The 15614-nt window shown below is 37.5% G+C and overlaps 1 protein-coding gene across 5 annotated transcripts; it reads right to left on the bottom strand.

Moving 5' to 3' along the window:
- Nucleotides 1-946: 946 nt before the first annotated feature.
- On the bottom strand, nucleotides 947-4986 carry LOC110873415 (oligoribonuclease). 5 transcript variants are annotated; one of them, XM_022122334.2, is made up of 9 exons: nucleotides 4777-4986; nucleotides 3870-3934; nucleotides 3673-3749; nucleotides 2845-2926; nucleotides 2028-2083; nucleotides 1789-1875; nucleotides 1569-1659; nucleotides 1302-1422; nucleotides 947-1185 (listed from the first exon to the last, which is right to left on the bottom strand). In XM_022122334.2, exons 2-9 carry the CDS (start codon nucleotides 3922-3924, stop codon nucleotides 1059-1061), a joined length of 696 nt encoding a protein of 231 aa, XP_021978026.1. In that variant the 5' UTR covers nucleotides 3925-3934; nucleotides 4777-4986; the 3' UTR covers nucleotides 947-1058. The 5 variants fall into 5 exon arrangements, 3 of the variants coding, with proteins under 3 accessions (XP_021978026.1, XP_021978027.1, XP_021978029.1); XM_022122335.2 differs by having other exon boundaries at nucleotides 3870-3953; nucleotides 4777-4979; XR_004864160.1 differs by lacking the exon at nucleotides 947-1185 and having other exon boundaries at nucleotides 1203-1435; nucleotides 2028-2137; nucleotides 2845-2980.
- Between the last annotated feature and the right edge of the window lie 10628 nt (nucleotides 4987-15614).

Here is a 15614-nt window from a genome sequence, read left to right as displayed (position 1 = left end):
TGATTTTTTGGAATTGGATCAAAATGGCAATTGAAAACATTTAAAATGAAAATCCCTAAAATAGCCCTGGTTAAAGATGGAGTTTTTGGATGGAGTTAGTGTATGTGATCAAAATGGCAACAAAAGGGAAAAGTCAGGGGCCCAGAGGCAAAAAAAAACTATTTGGACTAAAATGACAAATTTGGACAAAACTCAGGGACTAAAATGGCAATTTACTCTTTCAATTAACTTCACCCCTTTCTCCTTTTTAATTTATTTCCAGGTGAAAGCATTATTGAATAATGAGTTGGTGCAAGAAGATTGCAATATTTGCTCCAACCAAGGTAGGTTGATTAAACCCCCTTTAATTTAGGAATTTAAAATCTATATACACACATAGTGTTAGGAGTAATATACAAATACTTTTTCAGTGCGAAGCTTACGAAACGAAGAAAAAAACACACACTGCCATGCTTGTAAATAGTATCACAACACTATTAAGCAAATAATTACACTACACTTATAGGTATTGCTATTTTTTTATGTGTTCTAGATGTTATACAAATAATGCTTTACTATTTTGTATTATAGGTATTTGCTTTTTTTTAATAGGATTGGGATGGAACTTGAAGATGCAATATCTGGTGGTATTTTACATATTTACTTTGAAGCAAACAATATTGTATTAAACTTTTAATTATGTTTGGAGTTCCTTTGGTTTGTAGCAAGTAATTTCCCTAACCTTAATTAAGCTATAAGTTCACCTTAAACATTCTAGGCCTTCAACTCTTAACTATTTACCAACTTACATTTATGTTCAACGTGTTGTTGTGATTGGCATGTAACACCAAACTTTGACAATGAAAATTGATATAACAAAATTCACGATAATCAGTTATATAAAGGCATTAATAAATCCATTTTGCATGTTCTGAAATCCACCACATACACAAAAGAAAAAAAACCCTAACAAAAAAAGCCCAAATGAAATACATTCCAAGGCCCAAGTGGCAAGAGATGGGATCATCTGGCCCAACTAGCAAAATGAAAACATAGGTAACTTACATTTTGTCCCACGTTTAACTATTTAAGGAATAAGACTCATTATATTGTAGATTTTTAATACATTTCAATTCGTGTGAATAGAGGTGCACAAAACCATAACATGACCTGTTTTCAACACCATGATGAACCATGTGGAAAATTCTATCGTTCAGGTCAAATAAAAAGAATCAATATTATTATAATAGACAAGTTTATTTGGTGTATACTTGTATAACTCGAAATAAAAACTAATACATGGTGTCGACATTCGACATTACCTCTTAGACTTTGGTGATCTGAATGCATGTTCCTTGTAATATTTGAGCTCCGTTATGCTTTCTTTGATCTCATCCAGTACGGCTCCATGCCGCTTCTCACTTTTAAGAGCCTTTTTATCATCTACAGGCCAAAACTAAACATAATGAAAAGTAAGCCGAACAGCTTAACACATGTTCATGTGTACCGAACACTTTAATCCTCTCGAATTGGGATATATTTTATTATTATTAACACGTCTGAATCAACAATATAAGTTTAGATAATACCTTCTGGGAACCAATGGCAACATAAAGCTTTGACGCTACTGACATCAACGAGAACGTGAGAGAAAAGGCTAGCCAGATCGGGCATGTACTTCTGCAATAGGAAGAACCGACAATGGATTTCAATTGCAAGAAAACAATATAAAAGATTAATGTGTTTTTATATGAAGATTATACATGAAGAGTATGAACAATATGACCAAATAATTGAGCAGGTTTTTACCTTTAAGAACATAAAATCAACATAAACTGAATTTCCTGCAAGCGAAGGCGTATATGCGCCGACATGTCCCTTAACAAAATCTATAACCTAAAGCAATATGAAAAAAAAAAAAATTTTGATTCAAATGTAAATTGTGAAGGGCCGCTGCAATCATTACAAAATTTTGGTTGAATTTAACTACAAGACTGACAAAGTTGTCATTATTGGTATTTAAGAATTATGAACAAGTTTTATCTCACCAGCTCTTCAGCTTCTTTTTCACTGGTTGTACTTTGTGTCTCCTTCTCAGACAACCCTAGTATATATTGGCATGTTAATTAGGGCTTTCAACGGTTTTTGGTTTCTTGAACTGAAAAAAAAAAAACATCAACTAAAAAGATACATACACACGAGAGGTGACAATTTTGACGTGTTTACTTATAAATGGGTGTGGTCTATCTTGAATGAGTAATATACAAAAATTAGCTACAAGGGAGATGGGTCTAGTGAGTTGGAATTCGCTTGTAGCCTATTTTCATGGCCGGCCCTGAGGGTGGGCGGGGAGGACCACCGGCCAGGGCCCTATATTTCGAAGTGCAAGTTATTCTAAAAAAAACCGATATGCATATGTAAAAAAAAAAAAAATTAATAATACCCATACAAACACCAACATAGGCCCACTTACAAATCTTTAGTGAGCCCAATACTCAATTTCGTTAAGGCCTAAGGACACGTTTTTTCGAGCTCGAACACGGTACACGAATGCTCAGGGCCGACCCTGCCTATTTTTAATGGATGCAACATTGGCCTCCTAAATTGTTTTTATTTAGAGATTCAGATTATTATTGTAATGACATTGTTTTGTCATAATAATTAATTAATAAATTATTTATTTACAACTTCTTTAAAAAGAACAAAAAAGTATTTATGTGTCAACATGAAGCGGTCCATTTTGGCCCGTATTAAAAGATGACCTATTTTGACCAATTGTCCAGCCTACCCGTCTTGTCACCTCTGGCATACATAATTGATAATAAGTAAATTAAAGATAATGCATGAGGTAACTGTGAGCTTTACCATTACGCACATGACGATCTTGGCACCGTTCTCCAACTTCATCCAGAAAATCTTTTGTTTGATGGATTACCAAATCAGGACCCTAAGCAGAAAAAGAGCCAAGCTTTTACTTCCTGTAACATTAACAGATTGCCTGCTACAATCAACAACACATAAATGGTAAACCACAGTTGGAAACATAATGAATTTGTGAAAAGACCGACACCATTCATTAGAGGTGGAAAATGCGTGGTTCATATGGGTTAGGTAACAGTTCCAAATGGTTTCTGGTCAAAGCATATAACCTTTTGTACAGTTGGGGTAACAGGTCCAAATGGTTTCGGATCAAAGCATGTAACTTTTCGTACAGTTGGGGTAACAAGTCCAAGTGGTTTCAGATCAAAGCACGTAACTTTTGGTATGGGCTAGAGTAGCGGGTCCATAGGTTTCGGGTCAAAGCATATAACTTTTGGTACAGCTAGAGTACCGGGTTGAAATGGTTTGGAGTCAAAGCATGTAAATCTTGGTGGGGGCGGGTAACGGCTTGGATGGGCCAAAAACAGTTTTTGTCTAAGACCTTTCATGAATAATTAGTGTGCCAAATATTATCACAAATTTTATGATATTTCAGTAATAATCTAATTTCTTAAATATAGAGATTTAGATTGTTTTATGCATTACCATTTGACTCATTTTCTTTTCATCAAATTTTAAATATTTTACCCAAATTGCCCATTAAAGGTCAAACATAACTCGAATCGACCCGTGCATAAGCAGACGGGTTGTAACTTCCACCTCTACTATTCACAAACCACGATTATCGAAACGAAAAAGATACTATCACCTCACCTCTACCAGTTTCCTCAATTTCCCATCAGTAATGACACAAGCAATCTCTAATATTCTATCTACTTCAACATTCAAGCCTGCACAGACATTATTAATACTTCTTTAACTGTTCTCAAGTATTCACCATGTATATAATACAATGCCTTCATATTTACTGTAAAAATTAAATTAAAATAACAAGTAAATAAAATGCTCACCTGTCTTTTGTAATTTGATCCACACAAGTGGCAATTTGTAGTATGTCCTGCTCATGTGTGTCCTTCTGTAGCAAGAAATATGTGCTGTCAACCATTATACAGTTTCATCTCAAGTTCCAAAATAACTTTTCAAATCTTCATCAAAAGTAAATGACAATTGTTTTTTTTTTATCAAAATTAAAATGTTTGTCTCAATGGATTAATATATGTTATTTAATTTAACTAGTAAATAATCTCACAGGTTGTTACGGAAATTCGGTCAGTATTGGTTTGGTTCATTATAGTACCGACACTCAGGGCCACCTCAACCGTTTTGGAGGCCCAAAGCAAACTTCAAAATTGGGGCCTTTTTTATACTCACCTAAGCCTAACAAAATAAACGGATCCGGTAACAGTTTCTAATAGGTTCGGATCAGTAACAAGCCCTAGCTCATTTGGTTGAATTACTGAGTCGACCCGGACTTGCTTGCATTTTTGCAACATGTAGAGTGGCCAAGCAGCATGGAAAAAATCCTATCTCCTAGAATCTAATCATGAGACTTGAATTCGTGTCAATTATCAGATGTATAATATCTGAAACTATTCATTCAAACCAATTTCTTTAAACCTATAACAATTCATTTGTAAAATGTTAGATTAATGTTAAAATCCATTACTTGCAATAACAAAAGGTGACAAATGTTAAAAAGAATTAAGTTGGAAAAATTCAACTAATACAAATTCATTCTGCCACATTCATCACTAAACACAGTGGTAAAAAAGAATAAACATTTTTCAAACTCAATTAAGCGAAAACATTAAGGTTTGCATCTGTTCTACACTTCTACAAAATTAGATTATTACCTATAGGGTTAAAACTGGGCCAATTGGGTACAAAAATAAGATAAATAAGAAAAAGAAAACAAACCTCACAGCTAAAGCATTTATGTTCTTCACAATTTGGAATCAGAAGCTCTATTTGTTAGATTGGACAATGGATTTTCGATGGCCCTATGCTTCTCCTTTGTAGATTGCGTTATGCAATGGATGGATTTCTTACTCAAACTGCAAACGTCGATCAATTTCAAATGAATAAGTTGGGTCTACCCTAAAGTCAAACCTATAAAATTTGAAGCCCAAAATTTTGAAGGCACAAAGTAGTGGCTTTATTTCACTTGGAAAAAAAAATCTAAAAATTAAAGTCGTGATTTGCCTAAATAAATATTCATACTTGTTTTGTTTTACATTGATTGAAAACTATGATATTAGTGCGGTACCAGCTCTTGTATAGATTAAACTCGTGATACGCAGTTGCATTTAACTTTTCTCTCGACATTGTGATATAAATTTTATTTAGAAAAGTGTTGTATTCAAAATAACGGTACAATAATGAACCGAGTCGGTATAGAAATATATACAATGGTTTTGTTACACAAAAGTTGTATGATGTAACTCAAAAAATAAAGTCGTGTTTTACATTGTTCAAAAGTCATAAAAACAAATACCAATACCGGTTCTGGTAACACTGACTGGTACCGATGTCGTTGGACAATATTGATTCGGTTCTTCACCACATCATCATTTCGAATACAAATTTGTTTTAAATAAAACGCCGAATCCGTTTTAAATAAATTTTATGTCAAAATTTAGAGAAAAAAATTTAAGAAACCCCGTATTTAGTCTTTATAAAAAACAAATGAACGAAAGTCATAACCAAAAAAACAAAAAAAAAAAAAAACAAAAAACAAAACAAAACAAAACTATACGGATGAAAACCTAAATTATTTATAGTGTAAGGTGTATAATAGAAACTTATAAAAAAACTTCAAAGTTACTGTTTACGCAAGTTGGTAACTGTCATAAACCATAGGGTTAAAAACGAATATTATTTATAGTATATGGTGTGTAGTTGAAACTAAAAAATGACCAAAACAAAAGTCAAAATTGTCAAAATTATTATTCATTCAAGTTTTTTTAAACGGCCAACGAATCCTCCAAATGGGCTACTGGCGAAATTCACCACATCGGGATACATCGTCTCCGAACTGGGGAAAAACCTCACCTAGGGCAGAAGCCCATGAACACTCGCCCAAAGGCACGACAGTGCGGTGAGGTAAAACCCATTCAGTTCAAGGATCGAACTAGCGATCTCCGCCTACTCGCCTAGTCTCCCATCATCACCAGGTGCCGCTGAAAACTAATGGGGAGAAGCAGGAATTGAACTTGGGTCTTATGGAAACCCAAGTCTCTCCCTTACCACTCCGCCACAAGCTCATTGGCATTATTCATTCAAGTTGATAATTGTTATATATATATATATATATATATATATATATATATATATATATATATATATATATATATATATATATATATATATAGGGGAGGGTTATCTTGAGAACACCCAATTTTGTGAGAATATTAGGAACAATTTTCATCCATAGATCATTTAAATTAAGGGCTAAGATTAGATGGGCTAAATTAAGGGCTAAATTAAAAGATAAAGGGTATTATTGTCAAAACTTAAAACACAAAACCCACCATCAAATTCCCTCCCCAAATCCCCAAACGGTGCAACGAGCATTTCTGTCTTATCTTTCAAGAAATCGAAAACCATCCATCTCCCTCAGCAAATCGTCGACAACAGAAGCATCATCGTTCGCAGCCATAAGCACCGTCGTTCGCAGCCATTAACACCGTTGGCAACCGTAAGCATCACCGTTCTTCATGTACGTTACTGTTTTCGCTGTTATATTCATTACAATATTAAAAATCGATACTGATTCATTGCGTAATTTCACCGTCTAATCGATTGAACTTGACCTCATACTTCAATTTGTTCAATCGGTTCGATTCAGACAGCTTTATTACGAATTATCATATTATACGCCTATATTTTTCGCTCTTAAGCTGCAACTATTTCTAAATTGTTGTGTATTTGTGTTGTTCTACATGTACATCATCATCATTACTCACATAGATATCGCAATTTAGGTTTAGGTGTTAAAGTACTTGAGGTTTAGCTCCGTATTTTGATAAATTGTTTGACAACTTGTTGAAACTACTCGTATATAGTATTACTGATTGATATAATGTCATATGGAATTTTGTAGTCCATTCGATTGAATTTGTTTTTGTGCTTCAGTCGGTTTGATTCGGATAATTCTTTTAAGAATTTTTGGATCATACCTGTAGTTTCCGCTGTTGAGTTGTGACGATTTCGTAATAGTTGTGGTTTTGTAATAGTCGGATTGATTTGACAATATTTGACTATAAAATCATGTCTAATTGATGTTATAGATCCAAATCGTGAAATCGATGTTGTTACTAGTTGTCTAGTTCATATTAGCTTTAGCGCAACTAGTAATGTTAAGCTATTTTATCACTTTTTGTATTAACTACAATGAACTGATATAGCTATGTACCAGTTATTTTACTTCAATTGCTATGAATTCTTATACATTTGACGTTATTTGACTGTATATGCATGTCAAATTGTAAGTTTATGACCTGGATTGGATCTGTGATTCAGTTTTCCGTTAATGTGCAAAACCTAAAATCGGATAATGTGATAATCTGTAAGGTATTGATTATTTCTAGTTTTTGATATAAATATAGTTCAAATACTCTCGCATTAAATTCTTTGATTTCAACAAAAGTTCAAGGAATCTGAAGATGGTTTTAAGAAGACAAAGGAGTGAGATGATGAAAGAAATGCTTGCAGGTTTGTAATAAAACACATCATAAATTTAGATGTTTACACATGTGTAAATAATCATAGTTAATATTAAATTTGTGTAATTAAGACACTTACACATGTGTCAATAAGCTGTTTACACATGTGTTAGAAAGTTGTTTGTACATGTTTTAACTGTTTTTTATTGTTTTAACAGAAGAAAATAAGGAAAACAGATGGTGAAAAAGTAATTAATTAATTATTTTATCTTTAACGGCTACTTTTTTATAAAAAAATAACTATTTTTTGAATTAAATGCCCTCAAACGGCTAGATTTAAAATAATTAATTAATTATTTTATTTTTAAATACACATCTTTCACCCCAGTGGCGAAGCTTGAAATTTCCGACAGGGGGTCGAAAACGTATATACCCAAAAATTTTATAGAACAGGGGGGTCGAAAACGTATGTACCCAAAAATTTCTATACGAAAGCTAAATACTTAACACTATTGAGCGAAAAGTTCGCGGGGTCCCCCGCGGTCCCTTCTAACCTTCGCGCCTGTTCACCCCATTTTTAAGCCATTCCAACCCAAACTCTCTCTCAACTTTATAAAATTCTTCAATTTTTTATAAATTTGACCATGGATCCATAAATCCAAACAACCTGAACCCAAACGCGAACAAAAACCCGAACCCAAACCCAAATGTTTTCTCTATACCCAGCTACTATCCAATGATGGATCCGAGTTGGTCGGCATCGCAATTTTCTTTCTCGGGTTTCCAACAAACCCCTAACGCTTTCGCTCAAATGAACCAAATGCAATCCATGCAACAAATGCTAATGCAAAACCCGTTTAACTCACAATTTTAATCGCAGCCACAACCTTCACCGTCACCGGTAGAATCGTCTCAACCCATAGAAGATGAAGTTGAAGAATATGTTCCGGAGACGCAACCCCAAACCACGAAACTGTGACAACCCTCAAAAGTTCATGTATCCGTACGATTTATTAATGTTAATTAAAGTGCTTGATGACTGTGCGGAATTACTTAACTGCTTTCTGATTACTGTGTCATACTTAGGGCAGTTCATTTTTATCTAAAATCCGAAACCCGACCCGAATTCAAAGCCACCCGAACCCGAATTAGCGAATACCCGAAAAACCCGAACCCGAGAAACCCGAACCCGGCCAACCCGAACTTTAAACGGTTCGGTTATCGGGTCACTTTTTCCAGGCCAAAAACCCGAAAAACCCGACCCGAAAAACCCGAAACACGAAACCCGAAAAAAAAACCCGAACATTTATTGTTTTGTTTCTTATAAAAGTGTTTAGATTTTGAGTCTTTAATAGATAGAACACAAAGTTTTGGGTTTTTTAAATATTATAATAGCATATTGTCAATTAATCTTTGAACCTTGATGATACTTATAAAGTAACAATATGAATTTTGATGATATTTTGTAAAAAAAAAAACATTTATTTTCATTTTACATCTAAACCCGAAAACCGAATAACCCGACCGGAACTAAACCGAACCTGAATAACCCAAACCCGACTAACCCGAACTTTAAATGGGTTGGTTATCGGGTCAATTTTTCCTAGAGAAAAACCCGAACGCGACCCGAAAAACCCGAAACCCGAAGAAAAAACCCGATGAACACCCCTAGTCATACTTACATGTGCTTGTTAACATACTAGTCTTGTGCAGAAAATTGACTAAATGGTCCTGTATGCTTCCCTATGTGTTGGGAATTAAAAGTATTACAAAAAGATATATATAGGACACTATATGGAATAACTTAGCACTTTAATGGAACGGTATCCAACCGAACAACCAGACATTACCCGGAACACTAAAATATTGCAAGAAACATTGTTTTTATTTTTCTGAGCTAGTTATGGTTCCCGAACACTTAAACACACTACATAATGCATGTAACACACTAAACACTAGATATTTCACTTAACACCCTACTAATCATCTACATACTATTTTAAACTTTCACTTAACACCCCCCCCCCTCTCTATGACCGTCCCCATAGGGGCCCCACTCACCAAAGATTTCTTCAAATCTTCAAAAATCTCTAGTAAATCCCTTCTTGGAAATTGCTAGATCTTGACTAGATATGGTAGTACTTGGGTGAACATATGAACTATTGGATAATAACATTCTTACTACAAATAACCACCCTCACCTCACCATCTTCATTCACCACAAAATTCCTTCTCCTTCTTCCCCATAGCTACGGCCAAACATACCCTCCACACACTCACCATTTTCGATTTTCCATCATCCAATCCAAGGTTGTCTCAAGGTGCTAGAAGGTGAATTAGGAGGCTCGGTGCTCACGGATCTTGAAGGACCACATTCGTTTGCTATTATCCTCTACATTTTCACTTGTTTCTTCCCCTAGCTTCAAGCTAGTAGTAAGCTTCTTATACACTCTTGTTACTTCATGTTTTTAGTGGTTAAAAGCTATATCTTGATGAAATCTTATGGACATGCACATAAATCTTGAACATAGAGATGTAATATGATGAAATAATGTTAGTATGAGGTTGTTATGTTGATGATGGTATTTACATGATAAATCTGAGATAAATAAACAATAACCTGCTGCAAGTGATGTTAAATGTCGTTGTTGATCACTAAACATGTTAACGGAACAAATAGAACTTGCGTTAAAGCGCTATAAGCTGAAAACAGCTTCTGTCCAAACATTTACAGCCAACTTCAGTTGGCTGTAAACAGGTAGATATTTAACGAAAAATTGATTTTCTTGAGTCTATAACGTGCTATTTCGAAATACGGTTCTAATGGCACTGGAATCATAATTTTTGGACTTCGTTTACTATTTTTAAAGGTCTGTTTTTGGACAGCAACTCAAGCTGCGTTTTTACCGCAGAAAATGTGTGTTATGTTTTTAGTTATAACTTGAAATCTGTGTAGAATTAGGTCATGAAACTCGTACTATAGATGGACAATGATGTCTTTGTAATTCTCCCACTGGAATTTCGTCAATCGGACTTACGATGAATTTTAAATGAATTTTTCCGTGGACTGCAGTCAGAAAGTGACGAATCTGATTGCAGTCCGGTAAATGATTTTTTATAAAATATTGGTAATGAGTTGGATCCCGAGATTTTTACACAATAATATTTGTATCGTTTAAGACATCCTGTAAAAATTTGGCAATTTTTGGAGTAAGTTAACTATTTTATTAAAATGCCCGAAAACAACCCAGTTTTGGATATTAAAGCTGAAATGACATAAGTAGTAATTTGCGCGTCTAAATGTCGAGTATGTTATTTGAGGATGACCTAACATATTATATGTCAATGAAAGTATTATGTGCAATATCGTATGCTTGTTCTTGAGTAGCTATAGGTGGAATTTTTATATGAGCGTGAACTATTAAAGTGAATGCATGATATGTAGTAGATACGTGTAGGAACTTTGTGCTCTATTTGAAACCACTAAATGACTAACTGGTAATCATATTAGGACGTGATTGACCGACCTTGACTGTTAGCTATATTTGAGAGTCAAACCGAGCAACCAAAGGTGAGTTCACACACTTTCTAAGGCATGGGATTCCCGGTGGTTTGGGAATGGGTTAAAGAAGTAAAACAAAACCTACATATCCTCCTTGGGTAGGATATGTACCGCCATCCTCCTTAGGTAGGATGCCAATATTAATTCTGCGTGTTCTCCTTGGGTAGAATACGTACGTTCGTCCTCCTTGGGTAGGACAACAATCTTAAAACTTACTAGACAAAACTCTATCATGAAGTCCCTCATTTTATATCGACTTAATCGCCGAGGCCAATGGCGAGCGGGTCATTAGTTAATAGCGCTATTAGGTTTAACAAACCTCACACCGTGCCAGTCGGACGGGCGTGTACTAATGGACTATGGCAAACTGTCAGTGATGATAGACACTGATGTAGGGCACAACTTATTTTCGTTAGTAGTCGATATGGTAACGGTCTAGTGGTTCACATGGGGAAGCCCACACTGATTATGGATATGGTTTGGGTAATAAACAAGGAACTGGTTAATCATACTTTCAACTATGGGGTAACCCCCACGGCAATTAAGCCAACGAAAGACAAACCATGTTTTCGGAAACAACTTAAAACTGAACAACCAAGCGTGAACTCACTCAACTTTGTTATTGACTCGTTGTTACATGCCTTACAGGTCGCTAGATGTTTATGGAGCTTGCACGAGGAGGAGGTCGTTGTGGGATATGGATTGTTATATCCCGTGCTTAATATTTAATCCTTATGAACATATTAAACTTACGTTTTGAACTTTAAATTCATGAACTATGAACTTATGTTTTGGACTTACGTTTTATGCTTCCGCTGTTAACTAAAAGCCGGTTACCTTCTTTAGGTCACTAATTATATTGTGGTTTGTTTTATTTACTTAATTACGTTGTTCAATATGATTGGTGGCTCGATCCTGGTCATGTCACGCCTCCAAGCGGTGATACTCCGCATGGTGGATTTTGGGGGTGTGGCAGATTGGTATCAGAGCCATTGGTTATAGTGAACTTGGTTTTAAAAAGGGAAAGCTTTTTGACAAAACCAGACTATAACCTGTACAGTGCTCAACGATCCACAACGACACTTCGCTCCACGTGCAAGATTCGACACAATAGGTGGTATGATTTATGTTATATGGTCAGTTAGATAGTTCACACTGTGCATTAATTAACGTAATAATTGCTATTTGAACCCTGTGTGCTTACTCTCTACTGTCGTCCCACACTTACGCACTTTCGCGACACTTTTCTCACTTACGTTGCTTCGTTTTGAAGATCATGAACGGACGCGGAGGACGTATCAACCTAACTCAAGCCCAGTTGACGGCTTTGATCAATGAACGAGTTGCTGAAGCACTCGCAGCTGCCCCTGCAGGAGGTATAACCTGCCATATCAACCCATCTTAGGGCGTTTAGGTCCTACCTTCGTAAACCAACCCTTGTGCCTAACCTTGTCTTTTATTCTCGCGCGACGGGTCAACCTGCACAACCTCCTGTGTGCACGTTCAAAACATTTATGGACTGCCGACCTAGTACTTTCAGCGGCACAGAAGGAGTTGTAGGTCTTCTCCACTGGTTCGAGAAGCTTGAGTCTGTTTTTGAGATGTGTGAATACCCTAAAGATCGTAGGGTGAAATTTGCTACTGGAACGCTTGAAGGTGCTGCGTTAACCTAGTGGAAAGCACAGGTTCAACTGCTAGGGCTGGCAGTTGCTAAAGCCACCCCATGGAATGACTTCAAGGAACTGATCAAAGAGGAGTACTGTAGTCGTGACGATATCCACAAGCTAGAGGTGGAATTTTTCAATTTGAAGATGACGGGGTCTGAGATAGAGGCATACACAAAGTGGTCGAACGAACTAGCTATCTTGTGTCCTACAATGGTGGATCCTCCTATCAAGCGTATCGAGCTGTACCTTAAGGGTTTGGTGCCAGAAATTCAAAGCCACGTAACCTCAGCTAACCTTGGCACCATTCAGCAAATCATCCGGTTGGCTCATCGTCTCACTGATCAGGCAGTGGAGCAGAACAGGCTGCCCAAGCGTATTAGCGCTACTACTACTGATGCTCCCAGTGATAACAAGCACAAGTGGGATGGAAATTCGGGCAAGGGTTCTACTTCAGTTCAGTCTCAGTCCCAGCAGCGAAAGACAAATGAGTACAGGAGCCCCAGTCAGCAGTCTTCTGGGAATCAAGGTCAGGGTGGTGGATTCAAGGGAAATCACCCTAAATGCAATCGATGTAATTTGCACCACAGCGGGCCGTGCAACAAAGGTCATTGTCTGAGGTGTAACAAGCTGGGTCATGAAGCCAAGGATTGCAGGAGCCCACATCCTGTGAATCAGAATCGCCAACAACAACAACCAGCTCCACAGAACCACCAGCAGCAGCAACAGTAGGGCAATAAAGGATGCTTTCAGTGTGGCGCTGAAGGCCACTTTAAGAGGAACTGCCCCTAGCTGAACCAGAATCAGAACAACAACCAAGGAAACGGGAACAACAATGGAGGCAACAACGGGGGTAACAATAATGGCAATAGCGCCCGAGGTCGTGCCTTCGTGATTGGTCAGGGTGATGCAAGGAACGATCCCAACGTTGTATGGGTAAGTTTCTTCTGGACGACTTCTTTGTTACTGTTTTATTTGATTCGGGTGCCGATACTAGTTATGTGTCCTTAAAAGTTAGCCAAATGCTTAAGCGCACTCCAACACTTCTGAACGCCAAACACATGGTAGAAATAGCAAACGGTAAAAGTCTTGAAGCCACACACATAGTTAAGGACTGTAACCTCGTCCTAGCTGGTCAGACCTTCTCTATCGATCTTATTCCTATCGTTCTGGGTAGTTTTGACGTTATTATTGGGATGGATTGGTTATCTCATCAGCAAGCGGAAATTCTTTGCAACGAGAAGATTGTCCGCATCCCTCGTTCTGGTAAAGAACCCCTCGAAATTCGTGGCGACAAGAGTGGTGCTGTTGTGGGCATCATCTCTTTCCTTAAGGCCCAGAAGTGTTTGCGAAAGGGCCACACTGCTATCCTAGGCCTCGTTTCTGATACATCCTCGGAAGAAAGGAAGATAGAAGACATACCTATTATACGTGATTTTCCTAAGGTATTTCCTGAGGAATTACCTGGTCTTCCGCTTCATCGTCAAGTTGAATTTCAAATCGAGCTAGCTCCTGGAGCAGCGCCCATAGCTCGAGCACCTTATCGTCTAGCTCCATCAGAACTTGAAGAACTGTCCACGCAACTACAAGAACTCTTGGAAAAGGGTTTCATACGTCCTAGCTCTTCGCCTTGGGGAGCTCCAGTGTTATTCGTGAAAAAGAAAGACGGTACCTTCAGAATGTATATTGACTACCGCGAACTCAACAAGGTAACCGTGAAGAATCGTTATCCTCTCCCACGCATTGATGACTTATTCGACCAATTGCAAGGGTCGAGTTTCTATTCCAAGATTGACCTAAGGTCAGGCTACCATCAACTGAGAGTCCGAGACGAGGATGTCCCTAAAACGGCATTTAGGACCCGTTATGGACACTACGAATTTCTGGTTATGCCTTTCGGATTGACGAATGCACCTGCGGTCTTCATGGACCTCATGAACCGAGTGTGCAAACCTTACCTGGATAAATTTGTCATAGTCTTCATCGACGACATTCTGATCTATTCTAAGAGTCAGGAGGAACACGAGCAACACCTGAGGCTTATTCTGGAACTTCTTCGAAAAGAGCAGTTGTATGCCAAGTTTTCGAAATGTGACTTTTGGCTTCGCGAAGTCCACTTTCTAGGCCACGTGATGAACAAGGATGGAATTCATGTTGATCCATCCAAGGTTGAATCGATCAAGAACTGGCCTGCACCCCGTACACCAACAGAAATCCGCCAATTCTTGGGTTTGGCAGGATATTACAGAAAGTTTATAAAGGACTTCTCAAAGATTGTGCAACCTCTCACATCACTTACTCAGAAGGGTGTCACCTATCGTTAGGGTGATGCTTTCAGCACTTAAAAGACAGACTTTGTAGCGCGCCTATCCTCTCATTGCCTGAAGGTACAGATGATTTTGTGGTTTACTGCGACGTTTCAATCCAAGGACTTGGTTGTGTGTTGATGCAACGTGACAAGGTCATTGCCTACGCATCGCGCCAACTTAAAGTTCACGAAAGGAACTACACTACGCATGACTTGGAATTGGGAGCAGTTGTTTTCGCACTCAAGATATGGAGACATTACCTGTATGGTACCAAGTGCACTATTTACACCAATCACAGGAGTCTCAAGCATATCTTCAAGCAAAAGGAGTTAAACATGCGGCAACGCCGATGGGTCGAGCTCTTGAACGTTTACGAATGTGCGATTAAGTATCATCCGGGCAAAGCCAATGTTGTGGCCGACGCCCTCAGTCGAAAGGATACTATACCTAAGCGTGTACGTGCGTTACAGCTTACCATTCACTCTAGCCTTCCCGCTCAGATACGAGATGCTCAGGTCGAAGCATTGAAAGCACAAAACATCAGGGCTGAGTCCTT

Source organism: Helianthus annuus, chromosome 8 (genome assembly GCF_002127325.2).
Source record: "Helianthus annuus cultivar XRQ/B chromosome 8, HanXRQr2.0-SUNRISE, whole genome shotgun sequence".
NCBI lineage: Eukaryota > Viridiplantae > Streptophyta > Magnoliopsida > Asterales > Asteraceae > Helianthus > Helianthus annuus.
The sequence above is the reverse complement of the archived record's forward strand: the minus strand, read 5'-3'. Positions and strand labels throughout refer to the sequence as shown.

What these genes read in the sequence shown, in the direction of transcription:
- LOC110873415 (XM_022122334.2), bottom strand. Translation starts at nt 3,924, where the DNA reads ATGAGCAGGACATACTACAAATTGCCACTTGTGTGGATCAAATTACAA. An exon ending in AATTGAGGAAACTGGTAGAG is followed by an intron (nt 2,927 to 3,672) that starts GTGAGGTGATAG and finishes TTTTCTGCTTAG; the next exon opens with GGTCCTGATTTGGTAATCCA. An exon ending in AGATCACCAAAGTCTAAGAG is followed by an intron (nt 1,186 to 1,301) that starts GTAATGTCGAAT and finishes CCTGAACGATAG; the next exon opens with AATTTTCCACATGGTTCATC.